General features: G+C 37.1%; 1 protein-coding gene across 2 annotated transcripts in view; it reads left to right on the top strand.

The window, feature by feature from the left end:
- MAG (myelin associated glycoprotein) overlaps nucleotides 1–24,350 on the top strand; it is a 245,553-nt gene that overhangs the window by 132,523 nt on the left and 88,680 nt on the right. For both annotated transcript variants that reach the window (XM_053691254.1, XM_053691255.1), the window contains exons 4-6: nucleotides 7,168–7,536; nucleotides 9,807–10,103; nucleotides 13,524–13,781. In XM_053691254.1, coding sequence (XP_053547229.1) covers nucleotides 7,168–7,536; nucleotides 9,807–10,103; nucleotides 13,524–13,781 — 924 coding nt within the window. The remainder of the gene's footprint in view (nucleotides 1–7,167; nucleotides 7,537–9,806; nucleotides 10,104–13,523; nucleotides 13,782–24,350) is intronic.

Raw genomic sequence — 24,350 nt, 5'->3', positions numbered from 1 at the left:
TAGTGGTCCTTTAAGTGTGTGTGGGGATGCAAACTAATGCAAATTGAGGTTAAGAATATAAACCATTTATTTTGTATGCAGATTTTATATATATAGTTATTAATTTCTGATATGTAGATATAAAAAAAAAGTTGATGTCCCTTTAACTAGTTTTAATATCAGTTTTAACAGGTGCTAAAGGAAGTTAAAATAGATAGCACGTCCCTGGTTATTATTAGCTCATAGTGTCCTATCTGACTAGTTTTGGAACTGAAGGGTTTGTCTATAGCGTCTTTGTCTTTCTTATTACTGTAATACCGAGCATCTACATTTGACAGAGAATTCTCAAATAAAGAGAGAATGCACTTATAAGACCAACATTTTTTTTAATTTTTTTTTTACTAGAATACATTTAACAGACACATCTTCTATTCATGGTTTTAATACTTGACCTTTTAATAGTTTTTTTTAATAAAATGTAATTGTTCTAAAAGAAAGAAACAATGTTTCAATATGTTAATTAATGATTTAGCCATTTTCAATGAAATAAAAAAGGCTTTAATAATTGTGTTTCAAATGTAATAAAAATATAATTGTTTAAAAAAAAAAAAAAAAACTACTGTGAAACATACTCACTGCCTTTTCCCTCAAGGTTAGATACACTTTTTTCCTTTGTTTACTGAACACATTACAGGTACAAAAATATTTTTATTCCATGATTCAAATAGAGTAAAACAGCTTTCCAGTTTAATCAAAGTTGCTTTATTGTTATATTTTATTGAAGGAGCAGCAATGCACTGCCAGGAGCTAGATGAACACATTGGGTGAGCCAATGACAAAAGGCAGCCACCAATCACCAGCCAACTCCCAGTGGTGCATTTCTTCTCAGGAGACTACCTAGGTATGCTTTTTTAACAAAACATACTAAGAGAACAAAGTAGTAAATTGGAAAATGGTTTAAAATGGCATGTGCCATTTGAATTATTTATTTTTCATCGTAGTTTTACTGTCCCTTTACATATGTTTTATTTTTGAATGAAAATTGTGGTTTTCCCACACTCCCTAGACGATAAACCAAAAAGCAAAATCTGTAACCTAGGTTTTGGTTTCTCTAGGGAGTGTGGGACAAACCACAGCTTAATATCCTAATGGCTGTTGTTTCCGCATTAAAGGGACATGAAACCCAGATTTTTTCTTTCAAGATATAGAAAGAGCATGCAATTTTAAACAACTTTCCAATTTACTTCTGTTATGTAATTTGCTTCATTCTCTTGATATCTTTTGTTGAAAAGCATATCTAAATAGGCTCAGTAGCTGCTGATTGGTGGCTGCACATATATGTCTCGTGTGATTGGCTCACCCATGTGCATTGCTATTTCTTCAAAAAAGGATATCTAAAGAATGAACGAAACTAGATAATATAAGTAAATTGGAATGTTGTTTAACCCCTTAGTGACCAGAGCACTTTTCCATTTTCTGTCCGTTTGGGACCAAGGCTATTTTTACATTTCTGCGGTGTTTGTGTTTAGCTGAAATTTTCCTCTTACTCATTTACTGTACCCACACATATTATATACCGTTTTTCTCGCCATTAAATGGACTTTCTAAAAATACCATTATTTTCATCATATCTTATCATTTACTATAAAATAATTTATAAAATATGAGGAAAAATGGAAAAAAACACACTTTTTCTAACTTTGAACCCCAAAATCTGTTACATATCTACAACCACCAAAAAACACCCATGCTAAATAGTTTCTAAATTTTGTCCTGAGTTTAGAAATACCCAATGTTTACATGTTCTTTGCTTTTTTTGTAACTTATAGGGCCATAAATACAAGTAGCACTTTGCTATTTTCAAACCATTTTTTTTCAAAATTAGTGCTAGTTACATTGGGACACTGATATCTTTCAGGAATACCTGAATATCCCTTGACATGTATATATTTTTTTTTAGAAGACATCCCAAAGTATTGATCTAGGCCCATTTTGGTATATTTCATGCCACCATTTCACCGCCAAATGCGATCAAATACAAAAAATCGTTCACTTTTTCACAAATTTTTTCACAAACTTTCAGTTTCTCACTGAAATTATTTACAAACTGCTTGTGCAATTATGGCATAAATGGTTGTAAATTCTTCTCTGGGATCCCCTTTGTTCAGAAATAGCACACATATATGGCTTTGGCTTTGCTTTTTGGTAATTAGAAGGCCGCTAAATGCCACTGCCCACCACACGTGTATTATGCCCAGCAGTGAAGGGGTTAATTAGGAAGCATGTAAGGAGCTTTTTGGGGTATTTTTAGCTTTAGTGTAGTGTAGTAGACAACCCCAAGTATTGATCTAGGCCCATTTTGGTATATTTCATGCCACCATTTCACCGCCAAATGCGATCAAATTAAAAAAAATGTTACATTTTTCACAATTTTAGGTTTCTCACTGAAATCATTTACAAACAGCTTGTGCAATTATGGCACAAATGGTTGTAAATGCTTCTCTGGGATCCCCTTTGTTCAGAAATAGCAGACATATATGACTTTGGCGTTGCTTTTTGGTAATTAGAATGCTGCTAAATGGCGCTGCGCATCACACGTGTATTATGGCTAGCAGTGAAGGGGTTAATTAGGTAGCTTGTAGGGAGCTTGCAGGGTTAATTTTAGCTTTAGTGTAGAGATCAGCCTCCCACCTGAAACATCAGACCCCCTGATCCCTCCCAAACATCTCTCTTCCCTCCCCTACCCCACAAATGTCCCCGCCATCTTAAGTACTGGCAGAAACTCTGCCAGTACTAAAATAAAAGGAGAATTTTGGCTTTTTTGTGCTTTTTTTTTAGCATATTTACATATGCTTATGTGTAGGATCCCCATTAGCCCCCAACCTCACTGATCCCCCACCAAACAGCTCTCTAACCCTCCCCCTCTGACTTAATGTGCGCCATCTTGGGTACTGGCAGCTGTCTGCCAGTACCCATTTTAGTGAAAAATATGCGGTTAAATATAAAAAAAATGCCCCTTTTCTGTAGTGTAGCTTCCCCCCCCCCAATACCAACCCCCCACCCCTTCCTGATCCCTTAGATGCTTTCAAAAAAATAAGTTAATTATATATTCAACTTGTACCTTTTTTCTGTAGTGTAGCGGTTCCCACCCGCTCCCGCCCCGTGCACGCGCCCGCCCGCCACCCCCGTGCACGCGCGCGCGCCCGTGCGCGCCCCCGGCGACACCGCAACCGATCCCGCCCCCCTCTCTCACTAAGAAGCCATCGATGGCCGCCCACCCACCTCCCACTTCAGCTCCCACCCACCAACGAATGCGGCCATCGATGTCCGGTGCAGAGAGGGCCACAGAGTGGCTCTCTCTGCACCGGAGGGGTAAAAAATGTTATTGCAGGATGCCTCAATATCGAGGCATCCTGCAATAACCGGAAATCAGCTGGAAGTGATCAGGATCGCTTCCAGCTGCTTTCCAAACCGAGGACGTGCAGGGTACGTCCTTGGTCGTTAAGTGACTTTTTTAAGAGGACGTACCCTGCACGTCCTCGGTCATTAAGGGGTTAAAATTGTAATCTCTATCTGAATCATGAAAGAATTTATTTTTGGTTTTATGTCCCTATAAGGGGTTAAGTAGTGTAGCTTTTTTATGTACTGTTTTTCTCATTAAGGGGATTTCACTAAAACTCTTTTTGTAAAGGAGAGACACTAACTTTACAGGATAATCCAATGCAAATAAAAAAATGGATGGTTTCTCTCCATGCCAAAGAGTTTTTGAGAATCACGCCCTTATAGAGAATAATTGAAAATAAATATGTTATTACTTATCTTTCCTACATGCCACTGGGAGTGTAATTTCTTCTACTGGCTGTGTTTACATAGCTTTTCTACAGCCAATAAAAATTTTCAACAGACAAAATAAGCTATTCCAAATGCCAAAATAAAGGAACCATTTGTTAAAAAACAAAAAAACAAACAAAAAAAGAAATATATGAATACACTCCAACAGGCAAAAATGTATAACTGAAAACAACTTAAAGGGACAGTCTAGGCCAAAATAAACTTTTATGATTCAGATAGAGCATGTGATTTTAAACAATTTTCCAATTTACTTTTATCACCAATTTTGCTTTGTTCTCTTGGTATTCTTAGTTGAAAGCTTAACCTAGGAGGTTCATATGCTAATGTATTAGACCTTGAAGGCCACCTCTTTTCAGAATGCATTTTAACAGTTTTTTCACCACTAGAGGGTGTTAGTTCATGTATTTCATATAAATAACACTGTGCTCGTGCACGTGAAGTTATCTGGGAGCAGGCACTGATTGGCTAAACTGCAATTCTGTCAAAAGAACTGAAATAAAGGGGCAATTTGCAGAGGCTTAGATACAAGATAATCACAGAGGTTAAAAGTATATTAATATAACTGTGTTGGTTATGCAAAACTGGGGAATGGGTAATAAATGGATTATCTATCTTTTAAAACAATAACAATTCTGGTGTAGACTGTCCCTTTAAATGGGGACATTTTTATAATACATTGCCCTTTTAAATATAGATAATACACAAAACCCTGCACAGTGTACCTCCATTATTTCTATAAGCAGCAGAGGGTATAAGATAAACATACACAAGAGAATTGCCAAAGGTTATGTCCCAAACTTACTGCTCTGAAAAAGGAAACAGTACAAATAATTTTATCCATATTAAAAAAAAATATACATGACTGTTATGTGTAATTTGAGAACCTTTTATGGCAGATGTTTGTTTAGTAGGGGGAATATTGTTGTGATGGGACTGTTTTCCTTTAGGTATTTTAACTTATCTCCTGTCCTCTATATAAAAATGCAAAATGAAATTTACTTCAATTATCAAATTTGCGTCACGTCATTCTGTTGGTATACTTTGTTGAAGGAACGGCAATGCACTACTGGGAGCTATCTCAAAACATAGGGTGAGCCTACGACAAGAGGGAAATATGTGCAGCCACCAATTAGCAGCCAGTTCCCAGCAGTGCACTATATAAAAATGCAAGTTTTATTTTTCATTTCTAAAATGGAAACAGATAAGCATAAGAAGCTGTATTATTGTGGAGTCAATAAAAAAACAGATGATCTGCCAATAAAAGGAGAAACTATGCAACTATGTGTGTGGGGGAATATTGGCACTGTCACATTTTCTGTGTTCAACCACATGTTGCAAAAATAAAACAACCAGGGATGAGTTAGAACAATAATTAGGAGCAGCACATTCCAAGAGTTAAAATTGAAACCTTTAAAGGTACACAACATTTTAAAATTCTTTATCCTTCCTTTTTTTTTTAAACATGTTTTAAACTTTAAACTTAAGCATTTAAAGGGACACTCAAGTCAAAATTAAACTTTCACAATACAGATGGAGTATGCAATTTTAAACAACTTTCCAGTTTACTTACATTAAGAAAATGTGCAGTCTTTATATATTTACACTTTTTTAGTCACCAGCTCCTACTGAGCATGTGCAAGAATTCACAGAATATACGCATATACATTTGTGATTGGCTGATGGCTGTCACATGATACAGGAGTAGTGGAAATGGACATTACTGAAATGTGTAAAAAAAATTGCATTATCTTTTTATCATACATTTTGTTGATTATGGAAATCTACTGCATTTACTGGTCCTTTAACTTCGGAATCCTCATTTTAGTTAAAAATGAATTTTGAGAGGCCAATCACAACCTGTACTGATGTATAGAAAGAACCGAGTGTAGGAATGAGAAAAGTTGGAATCCTGCTTAGTTAAAATGGCATGAAACCCATTTTTTTACTTTAATGAGCCAGATAGAACATGCAATTTTAAACATCTTTCCAATTTACTTCCATGATCAAATTTGCATCATTCTGTTGATATCCTTTGTTGAAGGAACGACAATGCATTACTAGAAGCTAGCTCAAAACCTAGGGTGAGCCTATGATAAGAGGCATATATGCACAGCCACCAATTAGCAGCCAGCTCCCAGCAGTGCAGTGCTGCTCCTAAGCTGCTCTAAGCAACTCAGGAGCAAATGAGATAATACAAGTAATTTGGAAAGTTGTTTACAATCACATGCTCTATCTGAATCATAAACCTTTAATTTTGACTTTACTGTACCTTTATACACTGCAAATACATACTTGGAAAGTTTAATAATAAATGAGATTATTAAATGTTCATTATAAAAGAAAACCTGTAAAGTATAAAATACACTAGATGAATATGTATTGTTACTGCTTATATATTTCACTGTAAAATGACAATAGAATACAATTAAGTGTAAAACATAACTACACCGGGAGAAACTGAACAAATCAGATCTGATTAAAAGATTTATAAATTGACATATTTTTATTTCCGACTTATCACCATTTATAGATAAGATTAAATGAAAGTCCACCGAGTTTTGATTGCTTATTAATGACCAGTTTTCCTTATTTTGTTCTTATCAGCTCAATAACAACTTAAAGGGACATTGTACACTAGATTTTCCTTTGCATAAATGTTTTGTAGATGATCCATTTATAAAGCCCATACAGATTTTTTTTGTAACAATGTATAGTTTTGCTTATTTTTAAATAACATTGCACTGATTTTCAGACTCCTAACCAAGCTCCAAAGTTTTAGAAGCAGACTGTTGTCTACCAAATCCAGCTTGCTCCTGTTTGTGTAAAGAGTCTTTTCATATGCAGGGGAGGGGGGGGACTGTCTGCTCCTTTTGCTTTCCAGACCATTTCAGTGGGTGTCCCAGCCTAACCTTTTCAACAGTGCTAAACTGGAAGCTTCTAAGTAAGTTTTTAAAAGGTTTTATACTGGATTTTTAGATCAGTATCTGTGCATATTCTTCTTCATAGTAATGTATATTACATGCAGTTAGATGAAAATTGGTGTATACTGTCCCTTTAAATAAGTGCCATAAAAATCTGCTTGCCATTTTATCCGGCCAGGTTAAAAGCATTGAATGGATTCCAAACAATCCAAAACAGACCTGCAAAAAAACCTTTTATCAAGTGAGCATAGATAAACAGGATTTTTTTTTACCAACATTTTGTACACATTAGAATGATATGAAATACTGAAAACTTATAATAAAATGTTGCATATTAAAATACAATTTCTGGTGGTAATATCACTTTATCTTATCACATTCTTGTCCTTATGCTACATATATACTTTCATTCCAGGTGTTTCCAGTAGGCAGTGGGGCGCCTGGATGCCACAAACTATTTCTGCCTTCAGCGAGACATGTGTGGCTATTCCCTGTAGGTTTGATTACCCCGATGACCTTCGGCCTTCAGTGGTACATGGAATCTGGTACTTTAACAGCCCATATCCCAAAAACTTCCCTCCTGTGGTTCTGAAATCCAAGACAAACACCGCTCATGAACTTTACATGGGGCGCACAAAGCTTCTGGGTGACCTGCAGGAGAATAACTGTACAATACAGATCGATAAAGTTAGCCTGGAACTGCAGGGAAAATATTATTTCAGGGCTGACCTGGGTGGTTATAACCAATACACGTTTTCAGAGCACGCCAACCTGCATATACTAGGTAAGTATCATATTATGTAATTATATTTGTGCACTGTCAACAGGGCTGTCCTACAAGGGCATGATTTAAGCTTGGAGCTACCTTAAGGGACAGCAAACACTTTAAAGTGAAGGTCAATTTAGATAAATCAGTGCCCGTTTTTTAATGATCCTATTAAAAACAAGGGCACTTTAATTCATCAAAATTGACATTTCACTCATTTTCTTCAAAAACTTACCTATTAATCCTGACTGCCGCTGCAGCGCTTCCTCCGCCCATCACAAGCCCTCTTCACGGGTCCAAAATGACGAATCTGGCTTCCTCCAATCACGGCGTTGCCTCAGGCCATGATTCCCCTGGGGGAAAGCTGTGGTTGGAGGAAGCCGGATACATCATTTCTGACGTATGAAGAGGCTTCCGTAGGCCGGGGAAATTGCTGGAGCGGCTGTCAGGATTAAAAGGTAAGTTTTTGAAGAAAATGAGTGAAATGTCAATTTTGATGAATTAAAGTGCCCTTGTTTTTAATAGGTTTATTAAAAACCGGGCACCAATTCATCTAAATTGACCTTCACTTTAAGATGGTAATATAAAATGCTTAAAGGAACATGAAACCCAAAATGTTTATTTTATGATTCAGATAGAGCATACAGTTTTAAACAACATTCCAATTCCCTTCTTTTATCTAGTATGCTTCATTCTTTTGGTATCCTTTGTTGAAAAGCATATCTAGGTAGGCTTAGAGCTGGGAGCTAACTGCTTATTGGTGGGTGCACATATATGCCTCTTGTGATTGGCTTACCAATGTATTCAGCTAGCAACCAGTAGTGCATTGCTGCTCCTTCAAGAAAGGATACCAAGAGAATGAAGCAAAAGTGATAACAGAAGTAAACAAGAAAGTTGTTTACAAATGTATGCTCTATCTAAACCATGAATGAAAAATTTGGGGTTTCATGTCTGTGCTTTTAATTATGCAACAACTTTGTGATATACAGTACACAAAATAATGGATTTTTCCAGTCCTGAAATCTGAAAGAGCTCATAGCAGGGTTCACAAGCCTAACCTTACCAAATATATTTCCCTAATTTGATGTTTGTTATCTTATCATTTCTGCTGAAGCCACACAATGAAGATGTTGTTAAAGGGACACTGAACCCAATTTTTTTCTTTTGTGATTTAGATAGAGCATGCAATGTTAAGCAACTTTCTAATTTACTCCTATTAGAAAATGTTCTTCATTCTTTTGGCATCTTTATTTGAAAAGCAAGAATGTAAGTTTAGATGCCGGCCCATTTTGGTGAACGACCTGGGTTGTTCTTGCTGATTGGTGGATACATTCATCCACCAATAAACAAGTGATGTCCAAGGTTCTGGACTTTCTTTTTCAAATAAAGATAGCAAGAGAACGAAGAAAAATTGATAATAGGAGTAAATTAGAAAGTTGCTTAAATTGCATGCTCTATCTGAATCACAAAAGAAAAAAATTGGGTTCAGTGTCCCCTTAAAATAATTACACTGGCAAGCCCTATGTTCTCCAGGCTCAAGTCCAAATTGGCTCCACTGAATAAAGAAAGCAGTGGGTGTAGTTTGACCATTAAAAAAGCCTTGGTGAAAAAAAGGTGTTAATCTGTTCTAATAACATTTTGACTCTGCTGATATTCTGTAATTACAAGGTGTTTACTGTTCTTTTAAGGGCAAAGGGAGCAAAATAACAAATATTCTAAGACACTCTGAGATGGCTGTAATAGGGGAAGAAAGTAATGTAATCTTTGATGCCCTGGTTCCTGGTTTCAAGCTTGCTTCATGACAAAGCAAAAAATAAATAATAAAAATATAATGATTTTAGCAATAATTTTGTTTTACACAGACACAATCACAAATTATTATAGCCATGTTAATCCAGTGAATCATACAGCTCCACAGAACATAGAAACATACATTGTGATAGTAGATAAGAAACAGTAAAGTGTGCCCATTAATAAAGTATACCCATGTTTAATTAGGTCTCAGACATATGTCTACTGCATATTCTAGGCAACTGAATCTTACCACCTTCTTTTGGAAGTCTGTTCCATGAATAAAAAACCCCTTCTGTAAAGATTATTTTTATAAAATTACTCCAGACAAAATCACCAATGGCTCTGGTTTTGCTCTTTTTTTTTGTTAAAAATGATTTTATCTTGAGATTTATTAAACCAAATAATATTTGTGAAATATTTTTCTTGTATTTTTTTTGTATGTTTCACTCCCCTATTGTTTATTGATTTATTTTATGTGTATATTTATTTTATAGATGAGCCTTTTGTAGTTCCTCCCCAAGAAATTGTATCAGGATCTGAAGCAGAGCTAACGTGCCTTGTCCCAGATAACTGTCCTGACATGAAGCCCAGTGTAACATGGGTTGAAATTGAAGGACTAGAACACCATTCAGTTTATGCAAGACTGGAAGATAGCAGTGGGGCTTGGACATACCTGTCTACTCTAAAGTTTCTACCTTCATATAGAAACCATGGACAGAGACTGGGCTGCAAAGTCAGCTATTCGGGCAGTGACATGGAGTATAAAGGGTTTGTTACAATGGATGTCAAGTGTAAGTGAAAACTGGATACTTCTAAACTATTGATTCTTATCTCGAGACTCATAGAATACCTCACTTAAAAATGATATATAATTTATTTGTATAAATATAACAAAGAGAGCAACATTTGTTAAAGAGACATATGCATCCACATGACTGAAGGATAGATAATAATAAAATGTGGTTTATCTTTTGATATACTACTGTGCCCAATTTGTGTAACCACAGCTCTCTTCCATACTATTCCCCACCAGAAGAGATGGATAAATTAGTCAATCTGTCATAGCCATAAACTGGATGCTACGTCCATGTGCCATTTTTGGGTTTGAACTAGGGTTGCTCCCTTTCTTGGAAAAAATAGTCATAATTCTACATAACATAAACAACGATGAGCCATAAATCAGAGATTAAAGCTAATTTATTTCAAATTAGATTCATAATTGTGAACTAGACTTGCTGCATAAGGGTCAAAAATGTTTTCACACCATTGTTAAAAATATTAATATTGGCCATATTTGTCACACATTCATTAATTCATATTTTTGTTGTTTGAAAACATTAAAATATGAAGATTCAAGTGTTAATATTCTCGTACACTTTAAAGTACGTTTATGGGAATCAATAATCAATTGTAATGTTTAAAAATAAAATTCCATATCCTAATGTTAACATTTAATTTTCTAACTTTTTCTATATAAATACAGTATTTGAATAGTATATAAAATGTCAAAGGGAACAATTCTAAAACCCAACCATAACAATTCTGACATTGTCCCATCATTATTGATTCAGTAGGTCAGAAAATTGTTTTGACTGATAAACAAATAAAGGATACTTTAATCCTTAGTATACGGGTGGAAATAATACCATATAATCATAATACTTTTGATTATTAGTTTAAAGAAATATTTGAGCTCCTTCACTCCACACACTATAAATGTAAAGACTGTAGATAAATCAGAGTAACGGTTTCTCTTTCAACCCCAATCCCGGTATCTACCAGGATAATAGCAATTATCTAAAAAACACAAAATAGACAGCACAAAGAATCTCCATATAGTGCAGTATTTAATTATATAAGTTAATGAGAGATATATAAAAACAATTGTGTTCCCGTAGGGACTATACTCACAAAGATAACTTCAAACATTATGAAGTATGATAAGCGTGTGTGTATAGATTTTGTGGCGCTATACAAATAAATGATAATAATAATGTGTATAGATGTTATCTGGACCTGTCTCCACCAGTCCTGTTTATAGCATCCTCCTTATGTTTGAATTATATCCAGAGTGAGACAGGCACCATGGGATTACACTCTTCTTCCCAAACACGTTCACATTGGTAACATAGATGTGCAAAATGTCCTTTCAGGCTATATTGCAAGCTGCTTCAATAAACAACTTAGGCCTTGCTTCCATTGAGTCGTTAAAAATGGAGCCGTAAGCTACCGAAGCGGCCGACAGCTAAAAGTAATTTACGGCTCCATTTTAGTACCAGGTTTCCATTGAAATATTTTGCAGATAGCGTGCAGTCGCTCTTTTCGTGTAGCTGTAAGTTAACGTTGTGTCAGATTTCTTGAAAATCAATTAGTTGCTAAGGTAACCCAACCTTACACTATAGAATTTACGTTTAATGTCCGTGCTCCTTACCGGTGATCACCTCTCAAGAAAAATAAAAAAACACTTATCCATATTTTTAATAATCAAATACTATTTTCTAATATAATTATATTTAACACTTCATAAATATAAGTAATATTTATTGCTGCCCTAGGCATAGGTCTAGTTTGCATTCTGTAGATATGTTCTTGCATATATTATTATATTTAAATATATACTGATATTTCTATTAGAATATAAGTTCAACTATTTCTATACATGAGACAACAATAAATATTACTTATAACAATTTATTTCTACATTAAAACACTTGCATTATTTGCAAGTTTTATAATTTCAATAGAAAATAGGTCTCAAAAAGCACAATTTTCCTCTTTTACACCTAGTTGAGCTGGGGGTAATATTTCTCAATGTATCGACAGCCTCCGACAATGTATTAACGGTTAGCGCTTTCATTGGAAACCTGGTATAATTTATCGATTAACGGCTTCTATTACTTTCTATGGGACGCGAAGATCTTTTCGGCAGCCGAAGTCCGGCTGCCGATATTGAGGTATAACGCGCCATTGGAAACAGTCGATAAACGATATTGCTTCCGACAGCATATTTATCGGTTTGCGAGTGCACGCAAACTGAATTACGACTCAATGTAAGCAAGGCCTTAGTTTGGAGCTACAGAAAAACTTGAGCCAAAAATCTAGATTTGTGGCTCGGCATAGGATGCATATATTTAGCACTTCCTATCCCCTGTGTATGGTTAAAGACCTGGAGTAGGAATGTAGTAAGTGTGGGGCGACGTAATGCCTTGATTAAAATCTAACTTTTATTTCAACGCTTAAAAACACAATTTCACATACAATTTAAAAACACAAATTGGCATAGAACATATTCTGAAAGAGATTGGGCTATAATATTACTTAATGTACATTCGTGAGAGAGTAAACACTTGGAAAAATATAGGTATATCGTTACTGTAATACCTGATTATAATAATGTCAAAAATATTGGACAGTTGTGTATCCTTTTCTGTAAAGCATATGTATTATGTAATTGTAATTATTGGAATTAAATATATACATATGTATTGTAAGATGCATTAACAACATTATCTTACACCTACACACAAAGAGCGACTGCACGCACTGCACAAAATATTTCAGTGGAAACACGGTACTAAATTGGAGCCATAAACTACTTTTAGCTGTCGGCAACTTTGGTAGTTTACGGCTCCATTTTTTACGGCTCAATGGAAATGAGCACTAAGTTGTTTATTGAAGGGGCTTGCAATATAAGCTAAAATGACTTTTTGCATACTTATGCTACCAACGTGAACTGGCCTCGGAAGAGTGTGAACAAATCCAGTGGATCCTGCCTAACTCTGCATATAATCAAATATACGGAGGATGCTATAAACAGGATCGGTGGAGACAGACTTAGATAACATCAATACACACACGCTGATCATACCTCATAATGCTTGAGGTTATCTGTAAGTAGAGTCCCTAAGGGGAACACATTTTATATATATATCTTATGAACTTTTATAATTAAATACTGCACTATATGGAGTTTCTGTGTGCTCTCTATTTTGTGTTTTTTGATCTTTAGTATAGTCAATATTTTCTTTAATTTCTTGAGGTCTGAATACTTGTGTGATAGTTATATACAACATAATGTCATATGTTTTACATTTCATTAAAGGTTCTCATGTTTTCTGGCCAAATGAATGCCCCTATATGTTATGGTATATTAATGTTTTTTTTCTCCAGCACTATTTAGTACAATAATTGTTACTTTGCCTTTGGTACAGATGCTCCTCGGATTGTTGATATCAACACGCCTATTGAAACCACAGAAGGAACTCATGTCATGTTTGTATGTGTGGTAGATAGCAATCCTGTGTCACGGGTCATGTGGTATAAAGAGTTCACACTCTTAAAGGAAGACTATACCGCAAACTTGACTCTAGAGCTGGAATATGTAACCTACAATCATGATGGGATATACATTTGTGCTGCAGAAAATGAGCATGGAAAAGTCAATAAATCTATGGGACTAGCAGTCATGTGTAAGTAAAACACTTTGTAATTTATTATATATGAACTCAGTGAAAAAAACACTCATACACATACTTGAAGAAAAAAAGAAAAAAAGAAGGAGCTTCAATGGCATAGTAACTCAGGGTAAAATCCCACAGGTGATGAAACCCCTTTTGCGCAGAATACTCACAGAGTAGCAACACTTATCGCAAAGTGCAAAATAGTGTAGTCTGGGTCCTAAAGAGCTCCCCAGCTAGCTCACACCGGTCACTGCAATCTATCACCAAATATCACAGCAAACACCATTTACCATACAGGATTACTGCTTTGAGGAAGCAAGGTGTACTTGTAAACCGCGTCCAGTTTTTATTTGGTTTTAACCACATTTTAAATAAATTTTAAATCCAAGTCAAGCTTCATCTGTTTATCCAGCCTGTCACTAATCCTGTATGGTAAATGACGAGATTGGGGAGGCAAGGTTTCTGCCTTTTGCGTATTAAAAAAGTTGGCTAAAATATGTTTGATAAAACTTCCTTTTATTCCTAGAGGTCTTTTAATCAGTTAAAGGGACAGTCAACCATAGAATTGCTATTGTTTTAAAAGATAGATAATCCCTTTATTACTCATTCCCCAGTTTTGCATAACCAACACAGTTATATTAATAAACTTTTTACCTCTGTGATTACCTTGTATCTAGGAACCTTCTTCCAGCCCCCTGATCACATGACTGTGACTGTTTATTATCTATTGTCTTAAATTTAGCATTGCTTTGTGCTAGATCTTAAATAACCCCCTGTGCCTGAACACAGTGTTATCTATATAGCCCATGTGTACTTTCTGTCTCTTTGTGTTGAAAAGAGATTTAAAAAGCAGGTGATAAGAGGCAGCCCTCAAAGGCTTAGAAATTAGCATATGAGCCTACCTATGTTTAGTTTAAACTAAGAATACCAAGAGAAAAAAGCAAATTTGATGATAAAAGTAAATTGGGAAGTCGATTAAAATTAAAAGTCCTATCTGAATAATGAAAGTTTAATTTATACTTGACTGTCCCTTTAAGGTATTAAGAAAGAGTTGTGCTCAATCCTGTATCTTTGGTTCAGTAGGTAGTACTGGTGAGGCTGGGTGATCAGCTTTTAGACCTTTGCAGATCCACCTGGAATATCATCACCTGCTAGGTTGGTGTTTTTTTAATTTAATTTAATTTACCTGTGTCTTTCATAGTTAAAAAAAATAAATTGCTGTGTACCTCCAGGTGCATTACCTGGAAGACTTACTGTTTGTTGTCCCAGGGGTTACCCTTTACCCATCTGAAGTTTTAGCAAGAAAGGTCTGTATAACGGACTAAATATTAAACTTGGTTTTCTTTTTCTTCCACTCACAATATCACCACCTGGGGCAAGATTACATATGCAGCGTCGCCGTTTTTTATGCGGTTTTGCTATCACATATACGGAGCAGCATATAAATGCAGCGCATATATTTCCCCTGTCGCCCGCAATTTTTACTCTCATAAGCTAACATAGAATCGCGTTGCAAATCGGTATGACATATTCAGCGGTACTCCATTTTCACCTCGCCACATATAGGCAGGCTCAGCAAGCCTTGCGCTGAAAATGTGAGCACCGTAACTCCCATAACTGGCTGAAAATATTAACTAAGACCTAACGCATGCGCAATTTCTATCTACCTGTCAACCGCCAAACCCCACTATGAAAACTAATAAAACTATTAACCCCTAATCCGCCATTAACCCACATTGCAATAAACCTAATAAATGTATTAACCCCTAATCCGTCATTCCCCCACATCGCAATAAAAATAATAAATGTATTAACCCCTAATCCGTCATTCCCCCACATCGCAATAAACCTAATAAATATATTAGCCCCTAATCCGCCATTCACCCACATCGCAATAAACCTAATTAATCTATTAACCCCTAAACCGCCAAACCCCCACATCGCAATAAACCTAATTTAATTACTAACCCCGCTAATCTAATACCCCCTAAATTAACCCCAAATTACAAAAAATAATAAAATACTAAATTACAATTAAAATAAAAAATCCTAACAGTACTTTAAGAAAAAAAAAACAACCTAAGATTAAATTAAAATAATCTAAAATTACAAAAATAAAAAGTCTAACATTACATAAAATAATAAACCAAATTATTAAAAATAAAAAAATTAAACCTAATCCCTATGAAAATAAAAAAGATCACCAAAATAACCCCCCCTAATCTAATACTAAACTACCAATAATAAAAATGGCTTTTTGTAGGGCATTGCCCTAAATTAAACAGCTCTTTTGCATTAAAAAAAATACTAAGTCCCCCCTCTAACAGTAAAACCCCCACCCACAAACCCCATAAAATAAAAAAACTAACACTAAAAAATCCTAAACTACCCATTGCCCCTAAAGGAGCATTTGTATGGGCATTGCACTTAAAAGGGCATTCAGCTCTTTTACAAGTGCCCAAAATCCCTAATCTTAAAAAAAAAATTCTAACTCTTTGTAATCTAAAATTACAAAAATAAAAAAGTCTAACATTACAGAAAATAATAAACCAAATTATTAAAAATAAAAAAATTAAACTTAATCCGTATGAAAATAAAAAAGACCCCCCAAAATAACCCCCCCAATCTAATACTAAACTACCAATAGCCCTTTAAAGGGCTCTTTGTAAGCCATTGCCCTAAATTAAACAGCTATTTTGCATTAAAAAAATACTAAGTCCCCCCTCTAACAGTAAACCCCCCCCACCCACAAACCCATAAAATAAAAAAACTAACACAAAAAAATCCTGAACTACCCATTGCCCCTAAAGGGGCATTTGTATGGGCATTGCCCTTAAAAGGGCATTCAGCTTTTTTACAAGTGCCCAAAATCCCTAATCTTAAAAAAAAAAAAAAAATCCTAACTCTAAGTCCCAAATAGGTACTCACCGTTCCTGAAGTTTGGCGGAGAAGGTCCTCTTCCAGGCGGCAGTGAAGTCTTCTTGGGACCGGCGACAGCTTCTATCTTCATTCAGGACCAAGCCGACGCTGAGCGTCGATGACAGTGGAACTGAATACCGGCGACCACAGAGCCATGAAACGTGGTGGATCCTCTTCGTACGATCACCGCCGTACACTGAATATTGAATGCAAGTTAAGCGTTTAAATATGGCGTCACTTGCATTCCTATTTGAACAGCCAATAAGATTTCAGTAGCTATCATCCTATTGGCTGATTTGAATTTGAAGATTCAAATCAGTCAATAGGAATGCAAGTGACACCATATTTAAACTAATCATACGAAGAGGATCCTCCCCGCTCCATGGCTCCGCGGTGACCGGTCTTCAGTTCTGCGGTCATCTCCGCTCCATGCCGGCTTGGTCCTTGATGAAGATGGAAGATATCGCCGGTTCCAAGAAGACTTCACCGGCGCCTGGAAGAGGACCTTCTCCGCCAAACTTCAGGAAGGGTGATCACCTATTTGGGGTTTAGAGTTAGGATTTTTTTTGTATTTGTTTTGTATTTTTTAGAATAGGGATTTTGAACACTTGTTCAAAATGCCTATACAAATTCCCCTTTAGGGGCAATGGGTAGTTTAATATTTTTTTAGTGTTAGTTTTTTTTATTTTATGGGGTTTGTGGGTGGGGGGTTTTACTGTTAGAGGGGGGACTTAGTATTTTTTTATTTTGGGGGGTTAGGTGGGTGGGGGTTTTACTGTTAGAGGGGGACTTAGTATTTTGTAAGGTAAAAGAACTGTTTAACCTAGGGCAATGCACTACAAAAAGCCCTTTTAAGAGCTATTGGTAGTTTAGTTTAGATTAGGGGTGTTTTTATTTTGGGGGGATTTTTTATTTTCATAGGGATTAGGTTTGATTTTTTTATTTTTAAAAATGTGGTTTATTATTTTTTGTAATGTTAGATTTTTTTATTTTTTGTAATTTAAAATTAATATCAACTTAGTTTTTTATTTTTAAAGTAGGTTTTTAATTTTAATTGTAACAGTGTTTTTTAATTTAGGTAATTGGGGTTAATTTAGGTTAGGGGGCTTAGTAATTTAAATAGGTTAATTGCGTTGTGGGGGTTTGGCGGTTTAGGGGTTAATAGATTAATTACGTTAATTGTAATGTGGGTTAATGGTGGTTTTTCAGAGTTAATAGATTTATTAGGTTAATTGTGATGTGAGTTAATGGTGGATTAGGGGTTAATAGTTTAATTAGGCTAATTGCGATGTGGGTGATCGGCGGGTTAGGGGTTAATACATATATTAGGGAGATTGTGATGTGGGTGAATGGCAGATTAGGGGTTAATAGTTTAATTAGGCATATTGCGTTGTGGTTGGTTGTCAGTTTAGGGGTTAATACTTTTATTATTAGTTGTGATGTGGGGGGATTGCGGATATATGGTTTTTTTGGTAGGCGTGTTAGACTTTCACAGGAGATTTAACTTTTTTTTTTCTTAGGCTCCAGCAGTTTCTAACGTTTCTAAGACACTGGCGACTCCAGAAATTTGTATTTGCGCACATTTCTGGACATCGCTACTTTATCCGACTTACAGCACTTTATGGACTGCTGGCGAGGTTTATGTGATTCCCCGATGTGCAAAGGGAAATTACGGGCAACGCGGGTTTCAGAAGTTACGCTGAAGTATGCGCCACATATGTAATCTTGCCCCCGATGCTTAGGTATCCATTTATTTGGGTGTATTTTTAATTTTATATTAGGAAGTTTATGGGAATTATGTAGTATACATACAGTATGTTTAACTCTAAGGGCCCGATCATCTAAACCTCACAATTTCAGATATGGTTTTTCTCACCGAACATTGGTGGAATTATCATAAAAAAGGAGCAGTCCCGGGAGGGCGGAGCCGGCAGGCAACCAAGATGGCTGCAAGTCGTTAGAGCTCCTCACGCAGAGATAAGGCAAATCGTGATAAAACAGGTTCTGCTCGAGCAAACTAGCTATTTGATCGTGCACCGGATTGTCAAAGTCCACAGGAACCAACCGGACAACTTTTTATCGAGAACCCAGGTCGCAACTCATGCAAGCCTTGAATCCTAATAGGAAGGCCCTCGCATCCACGCTACAACGGAGCGGACTCTCAAGGCTTAAACCACAGCTGGATGTTATGTAACCCACAAGCACAGATATAAGACCTGGCAATGTAAGACCCTCGGGGCATAACTGAGAATCGGCAACACAGAACAGATGGCCTAACGTGAGTACAACACAAGATCTGATATTGCGATACTGCGCAACACACACGCTATGTAAAGGCCTACAAGCTGCTTGACTCCATACACACAGCGCCTCACATTACCTACAATGCCTGCATAACTTTATAGGAGACAACCCAACACCGCAAAACGACAGGAAGGCTCAGATATAACTTCAATAGATCACCACTGCCGATACGATCTGTGCATAAATTTTTACATGCAGAGGGGTCTCGAGTGGACTTTAATTCAGCAAGGGGACCAACTAACAGGGATAAGTACCGAAACAATAACCCACAATGGCACTACGCAAACCGCCCAAATCAGACAAACTTGTGAAAAACAATAGCACCACACAAAGTGCGGTCTCCACCTTCTTTAAGAATGCAGAGAAGAAGAAGTCCCCACAACACTCTTTAGCAGAGGAAGAGGATTTAGAGCAGTACTCTATCTCCCAGCCCGGCTCCCCTAAATCACCTTATTCAGCTACAGACAGAGATGTAGATCAACCTGCCACCATTAAAGATATAGCAATACTAATTGATCAAGTGAAAAGTTGCATCAAGCAGGAATGTGCTGACCTTAAAAAAGATATCACGGACCTGGGGGCCAGAGTCGAAGCACTAGAAGGCGAACACGAAGATATATGTATAAATATGACAGAGATCACCCATACAGTGTCCCAGCATGATACACTCATTAAAGACCTAGAAAATAAGCTGGATGACCTCGAAAACAGAACGAGGCGCTGTAACCTTAGATTTAGAGGCATCCCAGAAGAGGTCGCAGGGGCAGAAATAAAAGATTTCCTACAAGGCATGTTTCATGGCATGCTCCTTGCATCTGATAGCGAAGAAGATAAACACATCTCCCTTGAAAGGGCACACCGGTCCCTGAGACCAAAACCACAAGAAGATCAACCACCCAGGGACATCATAGTCTGTTTCCAAAGTTATCAGGATAAAGAAAAGATTCTATCTATTGCCAGGCGACAACCACACATAATTCACCAAGGATCGAAAATCCAAATATACCAAGACCTATCCTACCGCACATTACAACAGAGGAAAGCTTTTAATGAGCTAACTGCCCACCTGAGAAACCTTAAGGTCCCATATAGATGGGGCTTTCCTGTATCCCTCATAGTCCAAAAGGAAGGTCGACGATACGAATGCAAGGACCCCCTAAACTCTTCACAATTCTGCAAACAATTAGGGGTTCCTGCCCTAACATCTGAAAGCTCAGAAATTGGGCGACTACATCAAGCTGTTATGCAGCTCCCTAAAGATCAACGCAAGAATTGGCAAACACCAGCAAAGAGACCCCCACGTAAATGCCAATTACCCACTCCTGCGGTAACCCAGGAACATCGCTGACAAATTATGAACTGGGGTAAGACTTAAACTTAGATACCATATACACATGTTACCTTCCATAAGTAAGTCGAGGATCTACTTCTAGATTTGAACTTTCTGGAAGTTTTTCTAACTATAGGACTTTGCAACTGTTAAACACAGGTTACCTATGAACTATATCCCTGAAAGATTATCTGAAGAAATATATCCTTGCCAGATGCCAACCGATTCTTTCAGGACCCCAAACACACGGCCTATAGTCTATGTCAATCACCATTGGGTTCATAAGAAGGGGCTAGCTGTGAATACACATTTAAGGGGGGAGGTAACTTGATTGTAAAAGTTGGGTATTGTTTTACCGAAGTTTAAATACTCACCTGTATTCTTAACGATTTCTCAGATGGTTTCCTTAGACATCCATGTTATTGCAAACTTTTCAAATTTGTATTCTTAACTGAATGTTATTTGTTAACTGAATTTTATTCAACAACCTAGGTCCACCTATTATGCAGGCAAGACCAGCAACCTACGGTATAAGTTTTCAATGTATAGCCTTATTTCTGTGATTTGTTCCTCACTAATTTTTCTTTTTTACTATTTTTTCTCTACCTTTTGTTACATAGTAGAGCATTTTGTTGTTTCATTCAAACACAGTTGAACCACCACACACACACAACACTTTACACACATTTTTCACACACAAACTCTCACTCCTCTACACTCCAGATCCTATCACGCCACTTGAACGAACATATCCACAAAGAGTCCTCATTACCCAGCTTAAAGCCACATACAGACGCACACTTAAATTGAGAGAATAATTATGGCAACCAATGAGGCTGCAGGAGATTTTTTGATAGCAACACAAAATGTTAAGGGTTTTCTATCCCAGGAAAAGAGATCCATAGCATTCCACGATTTTTATAAGAAAAAGGTAGATATCGTACTGACACAAGAAACTCACTTCAAAAAACATAGAACACCTACCATCTCCAATAGATACTACACTCAACACTTTCTCAGTTCCGGTACAGACGGGAAAAATGGAGTTTGCACATCAATTAGACGAGGGATTCCCTTCGAGCTACTAGACACCTTTCGAGATAAAGAGGGCAGGATTTTGATTCTGACAGGCTTACTTTACAATAGACCTATCACTATTGCCAACATATACGCACCTAATAGACCTACACCTCCTTTCTTCAGATTAGTTACTAGATCCCTACTAGACATTGCAAAAGGACCGATATTGCTGGGAGGAGACCTGAACTTCCCAATATGCCCAGCCCTAGACACCTCCTCTGGGAAATCTTATATACCTATCAGGCATATCAAAACTAACTACTTGACACTTCAGATCCCCACGCTATTTGACACATGGCGAGTAGCTCACCCCGAAACCAAAGATTTCACTTTCTTCTCCAACCCACAACGCAGTTACTCGAGAATTGACTATATCCTGTGTTCCCAAAATATGCTTTCGAATCTTAAACATTCCAAAATATCGCACACCCCATGGTCCGACCATAGCATGGTTTTAACTTCCTTTACATGGCTAACCAAACCCAAACCGAGAAACCACTGGAGACTTAATGATAACATATTTACCGACGCTACAGTCGTAGAGGCGATAGATAGACGTATAGAGGAATTTTTCCTACATAACAACCCTTCGGACACATCCACAACCAATAATTGGGAAGCTTTCAAATGCACCATTAGAGGTGAAATTATCCAACACACTCATAGAATCCGCAAACAAAGATCAGCTATATATCTCTCCCTCATAGATAATTTAAAAAGGACAGAAGTGGCACATAAACATGACCCCAAATCTCCCCAGAGACTATCTGACTTGACAGCAGCCAGGACAGCACTAAACACACATTTAACCCATAATGCACACCTACGAGCACTAACCACTAGAGCCAAATTCTTCATCGAAAGCAACAAAGCAGGGAAAATGTTAGCCAGATCATTAAAAAAGAAAAAATTGCAAACATACATCCGCAAGCTAAGAGGCCAAGATGGCACTACTCAGCACCAAAACGACACTATCACTGAAAGCTTCGCAGAATACTATAGATCTTTATACAATCTAAATAACCAGACCACTAACAATAAACTAGAGCTTATACAGCAGTATCTATCTAAAGTAGAAGTCCCAATGATCTCCGACACGGATAAGGAATATATAGAAACTCCAATCACTCTACAAGAGGTTTTAGACACCATAAATTCTCTACCAGCTGGCAAAGCACCAGGCCCAGACGGCCTCACCTCTAAATTTTATCAACTATTTAAACTTCACTGTGGAAAACAATTGCTATCACTCTATCAAGACATTGATAATGGCTCACAATTCTCCCAACCGCTTTTAGAAGCATCCATTACTGTGATCCCTAAACCGGGGAAAATGGCTGACAGAGTTCAAAACTACCGACCAATTTCCCTAATCAATATAGACATGAAAATTTATGCAAAACTATTAGCCTCAAGACTACACAACATTCTCCCCCAAATTGTTAATAATGACCAGGTGGGTTTCATACAAGGACGAGAAGCAAAAGACAACACTACAAGAATACTACATACACTACAACACGCGACAGATAATAATATACCCATGACATTCCTTTCCACCGACGCCGAAAAGGCATTTGACAGAGTTGACTGGGACTTCATGTGGGCGACACTGACGAAATTCAACTTCCCTGACAAATTTATAGACAGAATTAAAGCTCTCTACACCATCCCCTCAGCCAAAGTAATAGCCAATGGCACTTTATCCAATAGCTTCCTAATTAAGAATGGCACGAGACAAGGATGCCCCCTCTCACCTCTCCTTTTTATCCTCACCGTAGAAATTCTGGCGACTATAGTGAGAACACACCCTGATATTAAAGGCTTCACTTATGGCCCTTATACTCAAAAATGTCTTCTTTTTGCGGACGACATTATATTTACACTAACAGAACCAAAGACCTCTTTGCCCCATTATTAGAAGTCTTTCAAAATTATAACCAGGTTTCTAACTTCTCGATCAACCTTGACAAGTCCATGCTAATGCCCCTTAACCTAGACGAATCAACTACTAAATTCATCACCGATCATACACAATTTGACATAGTCAAGTCGGTCACCTACCTCGGGACAATCATCCCAGATAACCCATCGGAGATATACACTAAAAACTTCACACCTTTATATGACGGAATAAACCAACTATTAGGCACCTGGCACAGACAGGGTCATCTGTCATGGATGGGGCGCATAAATGCGATCAAAATGTCAATAATACCCAAATATCTCTACTTGTTCCAAGCGCTGCCTATAGATATACCCCAACACTTCTTTAACACCCATCAAAAACGCATAGAATCATTCATTTGGGCATACAGTAAACCGAGAGTAGCTAGAAAGACTCTATACCTTGCCAAAGAAGACGGGGGACTGAGTGTCCCGATCCTTAGGAATTATTACTTAGCAACTATCCTAGCACGGATAGTAGCATGGAGTCATAACAACCCATCAAAACAGTGGGTCCAGATGGAGGCACAATTAATAAACACGCCCAACATGTCTAGCTTACCCTGGCTACTGAAAAAACACAGACCATATCTGACAAGGACCAATCCACTGATTAAATCCACTCTAGATACATGGGATAAAATACTTAAAGACCACAATACACTTTCTACGAAGATCTCCCCCTTATCCCCCATATTCCACAACCCATACTTCTTTCCAGATAATTTGGAGGGTTTAACCAACTCCTGCCCCAACTACGTAAATGTCCCTATCCACACACTGATACAAAAAGGCCTGTTTAAAAGCCAACATGACCTGAAAGAAGAAATAGGCCCACCCTTTGACAAGTGGTACATATACTTACAAACGAGACACTCTGTTATGACAGACCCACAAAAGAATGAACTTCTGAGAGCCCTAACACCATTTGAGAACCTATGCACATCCACTTCCTTGACAAAATCACATATTTCCTTGATTTACGCAATATTGAGTAA

Source organism: Bombina bombina, chromosome 8 (genome assembly GCF_027579735.1).
Source record: "Bombina bombina isolate aBomBom1 chromosome 8, aBomBom1.pri, whole genome shotgun sequence".
NCBI classification, from domain to species: Eukaryota; Metazoa; Chordata; class Amphibia; order Anura; family Bombinatoridae; genus Bombina; species Bombina bombina.
The sequence above is the reverse complement of the archived record's forward strand: the minus strand, read 5'-3'. Positions and strand labels throughout refer to the sequence as shown.